General features: G+C 60.2%; 1 protein-coding gene across 1 annotated transcript in view; it reads right to left on the bottom strand.

The window, feature by feature from the left end:
- Window positions 1–6,136, bottom strand: part of SLC38A10 (solute carrier family 38 member 10) — a 35,677-nt gene that overhangs the window by 25,427 nt on the left and 4,114 nt on the right. Inside the window, exons 3-7 of the mRNA XM_023538658.1 lie at window positions 2,622–2,667; window positions 1,713–1,806; window positions 1,412–1,555; window positions 365–489; window positions 148–173 (exon numbers count right to left, since the gene is read on the bottom strand). Of these exons, the coding sequence (XP_023394426.1) occupies window positions 148–173; window positions 365–489; window positions 1,412–1,555; window positions 1,713–1,806; window positions 2,622–2,667 (435 nt within the window). The remainder of the gene's footprint in view (window positions 1–147; window positions 174–364; window positions 490–1,411; window positions 1,556–1,712; window positions 1,807–2,621; window positions 2,668–6,136) is intronic.

Raw genomic sequence — 6,136 nt, 5'->3', positions numbered from 1 at the left:
GAAGCTGCTCACACGAACAGCTAACTTCTGGCAAAATGCTCGGGACTCTGCGGATCAGATGGTTTGGGCTGTTGCGCGCTCCCCACAGCCAGCTCGTCTCGTGGGGGACTTGGCAAACCGGGTGCTCTCACCAGCAGTGCTGGCGACATGTCTCGGGAATAAAGTCAATTTCTCTATGTAAAAAACATATAAAAATATAATGATCTCCCTCAACACAGAGCGGGGGAAAAGGTTACGACTGAACACAACACGTCCCTTCAGTGGCCTGTTATCCAATTAAAACAGATGACGCCCATCGCCCAGCACCACACCCCACCCACATCGAACTGTCCAGCCACGGGGCCCCCGGAGCAGCGGTACTTACGACTGGCAGGCAAAGGACATGCCAAAGATGGGGATGCAGCGGAAGACGCCCTCCCAGCGGACATAGCTGACCCGGTGGAGCCACTGTCCCCCAAAGAGGTCGTGCTTGAGCGAAGACAACAGGATCTGTATGTGGAGGAGAAAGGTTCGAGGGGGCCTGTCAGCCACCACAGGCCTAGACCATGCCGGGCCGAGCACGGTGCCACCGCGCCCACGACGCCGTGGAGAGTGGGCGGGAGGATGGCGCACAGCGCTCCCCGCTGCCCATCTCAGCCCACGTGCTCCCCGCAGCGCAGCCTGCTGCCACCAGCTGGAGGGCAGGTGTGCACACCACCCCAGTTCCTGCTGGCTGCTGGGCTGCAAGAGGAGCACGCGCCGCAGAGCCCGCCTGGCACTCGGGGGCAACGGCCCGAACAGGGGCCACTGAGTGCAGACAGTAAGCAGCGCGGCCCACTCAGCGTGCCCACCCCAGTTGCCTCAGGTGGCAGGGTGGACCCCCACCTGGGTAAGTCCTTCCCCATCCCTGCACAAACTTTTTAAAGGACAAATCCACGAGAACGGCTGTCTGGAGAGCAGTGGGTAAGTGTCATGGGCTGGCACTTATGGCTGAGGGCCTCTGGGCACGCCCCCAGTGCTCGGCCATCTAAGGAAAGCTGACTGCAGAGACCACCAGGTTCCTTTCCCGGGGAAAGATCGTTTGTGACCATGCCAGCAAACGGACAAGCGGGGGCACAGGTCCCTGGGGCTCCCTCTCGGCCTCCACACGCTCAGTGAGGACCAGATGTTCTGAGCACCCGCCCCACATGGGCCCCTCCCATCTCCTCACTTAGAAAAGCTCACTTAGAAAACTGCTTGCCCGGTGACCAAACGCTGGCACTGTGACCCCTGGCCGCAAACCCACGTAAAACCCTTCTCTGCGTGACCTTCGCTTCCCAGCGGACCAGCTTCGGGCCCCGCACTGAAGCCTGTGTCCACCGGGCTCACATCACTTCCCAGGCCCAGCCGCTTGCCCATCATCTCCAGAGGCAGCTGGCAGCCCGACACTCACCACAAACATGAACATGGTGTAGAAGATGAGGGCCATGGCGCTGAAGGACTGGATGGAGGCCATCATGTTCCGCTGCAGGCTCAGCGGGAGCACCATGCACAGGGACACCACGAAGAGCAGGAGCACACGGAAGGTGCCAGTCACCTGGGGGAACCGAGCGCGGAGGTGGACAGGCGTCACCCAGCCCAAAGGCCCGGGGTCAAGTCCACAGCACTGGTCTCAGCCGGCGGGTCTGAGATAGGGGCTTAGAGGGGTGTCACATGAGCATTCTAAGACACCAGACACTGCAGAGGGTCCTCACCTGAAACCCAAACAGCCGAGCAAAGAAGTTGGACCCCAAGTCGCCAATGACAACGTAGAAGGCAATGCAGGTCCCCAGCATCAGCCCGATCATGCTGCAAAGAAGGAGGTCGTGGTCTTAATGGCATTCTGTAGGAGTCCGTGGTCTCACCACGGTCGGAGCCGGGCCGCTCAGCTGAGGCCCGGGCTTGGGCTGTGCTCATGGTCTGGGAGGGACCCTGATGCCGAGCCCGGTCCCCACGGACCGCTGCTGGCATGTGACTATGCGAGACCGAGCTGAATGAAAGGCGGGGCTTCGCACGTTGAACGGTCAGTGCTCAGGACGCGGGGGCCTCCGCGGAGCCCTCCGCTCCACCCGGCCCTTCCCTGCGGGGCTCAACGTTCCCTCAGGTGCTACAAAAATGCACTGTGACATCAGACGAGTGACAGGACAACCCAGGAATCAACAAGGATTCTTCCTCTATTTACGGTTCCCGAATTTCGAAGCCTAAAGAAGGCGCTCTCCCAGCAGTTTTTCATCTCATAAAATTTTACTCCAAAGGGAGAAAAATATGACATCTACGCCTAATGCCACCTTGATGCAACAGTGTTTGAGGTGGCAGGTAAAAGTTTCGGGACCCGTACTGAGAGGCTAACTCTGACTGAGGGAATGCGATTTTGCTGTGTTCCCAAGTTTTCCATTTTTCATAATTTCCTTAGTAAGACTTAAATGAGGCTTTCCACTTTGACACTAATCACTTTAAGGGTATAATAAATTGAACTTTCAAATACTTCGTAAGTAATACTTCAGAAAAACATTGTAAGTTATGGGCTCATCCACGTCTGAAGCACAGCATTCATTTTGTCGTCGAGTTTCTCTTTAGCTACGGGTGAGGGAGGGAGCGCGTCGCCAAGCAGAGGGCACGTCTACCTGGTCTCCACCAGCACCTTCCCGGCTCTTCCGTAGGCGAGCAGCGCTAGTGCGAAAGAAGAGACAGGGTCAGTGCTCGATCCAACAGCGCCAGCAGCACGTCGGGAAAAGCGTGCCCGACAGAAGCTACAAAGGGCGATCTGACAAAACCCGCCGGTCTGCAGTTTCCCGGGCGTAAGGGGGACATGTGTTTATTTTGGTCCCGTGATTTTTTCAGATCTTCAATCGACAAACAAAAAACAAATAAAACAAGAACAAAGCAAGGGAAGCCAAGCAGATTGGTGTTTTTCACTGAGGAGGGGAGGGGAGGGGGGGGCACAGAAAAGACCTCCCTGCTGGGAACGTAAAGAAGTGGCGTTTCCCCATGGCAAGGGGGAGGCAGCCTGTGTGTCGCAGGCCTCGGCAGGCGGGGACAGAGCTGAGAGGTGCCCAGGAGGGCCCAGTCAGCCTCAGCCCCAGCCTGGCGTGCCCAGTTTTCACAACTGGCACCAGAGGACCCGGCTAAAGACTCATATGTTCACTCTCTGATTTCAGGAGAAAATTTAGATAATGCTTCCCATACGGCACTTGGGGACGAGAGGGGACAAGTGCTCTTGAAAGGCCCACTCTCTTTCAAGGCAGACAGTGAAGGGGCCTCGCTGGGGACCAGTGCGTCTCGCGTGTCCTACGGTGTCGGGAGGGCGCCCGTCCTTCCTTCCTGACCACGGAACTGCTTGCAGCTGACTCGGCCAGGCCCCGCCCAGCACCTTAACAGGGCCCGGTACCCCTGCGACCCCACCACGGCCCAGTGCGATGAGGGCAGAGGGAAGTCCCAGTCCCCCAGAAGCAACCAGAATGGGTGCATGTGACAGAATGGCCCCCGCCTCCAGGCCCTCTTCCTCCCTCACCCGGGCCAGGGACCCCCGGGAGCTTCGGAAAGCAGGAAGCGCGCAGGGTGGTTGGTGTGAATGAGTCCAAAACACCTAGCTACGGGTGGGCAGATGAGGTGGCCTGTGCGGGTCCCTCTGGCTTCCCCTGCTATCTGACCACTGGGTGGTGACTCGTGTCTCAGACGCGCGAACAAAGCCCACTGCATCACAGAGAACCCGAACCTGACAGGTCCTTGCACCAGATGCTGATCAAGGTCAAGCTGAGAACTTCAAACCTAAAAACTCCAGAGAGCAGACAGCGGCCCAAGGCCCTGCTGTCGCCGACGGGGAGGCTCTCCAAGCCTGTTAATGACGGCCGTCAGGCCGCACACCCTGGACGTGACAAAAAGCCACACACCCTGGACGCAGAGGTGGCGTGATCCACTCCAGCCTCCTCTAAAGGAAGCCCCGCACCAACAACGCGTGCCGAACACTCAGAGCGCCTTCCCCAGGCAGTTCCAGGACACGCCTGCAGCCTGGACGAGGCGGCGAGGGTCCTCGAGGTCAGAGGGCCGAGTCAGGAGGCCACACTTCTTCACCCAGGAAGACACAGCTGGCTCCCAGAAGGACGACCTTGGGGGCACCTCCAAGGTGCAGCCACGCCGAAGAGGGGCCTGGTGTTCCAACCCCCTGTCCTCCCCCTGTCCTTCGCTGGGCCAGGACCCCCCCACACACACACTCACACAAGCCCCCCCCGCACACACCACCCCCCCACACACACTCACACAAGCCCCCCCAACCCACACACACACATCGCCCCCCACATATACACCCACACAAGCCCCCCCGCAAACACACACACACACACACACACACACACACACACACACACACACACACACACAAACGCTTTAGGCGTCAATCCCTCAGCAACCTCTAATCCTGAGTCTCAAGCACAAAGTCCTGGCGGCTCGCTACCCTTCAGCCTCCTGCCCGGCGTGGCCCCGGGAGGGCAGGGGTCCCTGGCCTGCCCTCCAGCGGCTTCAGGGTGGGGCCGCAGCACCAGCGCAGCGCAGCCTGAGGCGCGCGCGTGTGTGAGAAAGTGCCCCCCGGTGAGGACTGATTGACTGTTCCGAGAGTCAGGCCTTCCCCACAGGGTGACAGGTGCTCTGCAGCCAACCGGCCCCTGGCTGGCCACACAGGGACGAGTCCAGCGCAGTCTGAGCGGAGCTGCGTCTGGAAAAACTGTCCTGCCTTTGCCCTGGGGAGGCCAGGCAGCAGCCACCCTGGCCCCCCAACACTGGGTCAGCGTATTCTCTGGGGGCCACGGCCTGGCCCGTGGCTCCGAGGCTGCTGCGACGGAGCTGACTCTTGTCCCACCATATTCGATCAGGACCCTGGCCCCACTCCCACCCTCTCCTCCTGCAAGGGGACAATAAAAATGTGCTTCATAAACAAAAGGCGGGAGGGTGTAAAGTCCCTGGTGTGGCAAAGCTTGGTTTTACGGCCCTCATTTCCCGAGCCAGGAAGCCACCTGTATGGGTCACACGTCCTAGGACGGGCTGGAGAAACTGCTCTGAACGGGCCTCTGCAATCCCCAGCCCAGGAGTGTGACCAGAATGACAGACACTGACCGGAACAGACCGTACTCTGCGGCCGGGGGCCTCGCTGCTCACAGCTGCGGGCTCAGAGCACCAGCCCCACGCTCGGCAGTGCGGGTCTGGGGTGCGGAGCCTTGGAGGCGGCTGACAAGTTGGTGCCTGTGTACCCTGTGACGCCGGGCCTGGAAGACGCCTCGGGAAGGGAGGGCCTGCAGGGCCGGGGAGGGCAGGCGAGAAGTGGACGACACTCACAGAAGCAGCCCGGCAGTAGCAAACGAGACAGTGCAGACGCAAACGCCCCCGACAAAGAGCCCGCCAGCGCCGACTCCCCAAACCGGCCAAGTCGATTCTGCAGCACACGCCACGCGCTGTGACCACTGCCGGGGGCTAAGCACACGGGAACAGTCGCAAACTGAAATCTGCCCGTCCGGGACTCGCATGGGGTTTAGATGGGCTACTTGTTGGAGCTCCGCCAGCCGCTCCGGGCACTGCTGAACCATCCCGGCACTGTCCCCGGGTCTAGACGGAGGCCATCTGTCCTCTTCCTCGCCCTTGCAGCTGCCCGATGCCTGAGGACCCAGCGGACAACACGGCACAGGGGATCTGCTGACCCAGGCTGTCTGACAGGGGGCACTCTGCGGAAGCCATCTTGTTTGGAACCACAGACATATCGGGAGACCGCTGGGTTCCGTTACCCTTCTGCTTCTAGCAGTCAGCCTCGGGCGGCAGTCACCCCAGCGGTTAAAGGTAGGGGCCCCAGCCACGTGGAAGGGTGTCCAAGGGCAACCGTCTTTCAGGCTTTCACATCTAGCCAAAGCTGTCTGCCTGCTCAGGGACTTTCTAAGAATGACAAACAGTCAGCCTCTGCAGCGCAAGGTCACCTGCCCCTTCCGGCACAGCCCAGCACGTCATGGGCATCAGCCACGGGAACCCCACTGTACAGAGACCCTCAGTGGCGAGAGAAGGGTCGCCCCAAGAGCCTGGCCCTGCAGATGGAGTAAGGGGCCGCCGTGATGCACACTTCATCTCCAGCTCAATTAGGGGTCACCGTGGGTCAAGCGTGGCC

Source organism: Pteropus vampyrus, unplaced genomic scaffold (assembly GCF_000151845.1).
Source record: "Pteropus vampyrus isolate Shadow unplaced genomic scaffold, Pvam_2.0 Scaffold227, whole genome shotgun sequence".
Lineage (NCBI taxonomy): Eukaryota > Metazoa > Chordata > Mammalia > Chiroptera > Pteropodidae > Pteropus > Pteropus vampyrus.
This window is presented reverse-complemented; position numbering and strand designations above follow the sequence as displayed.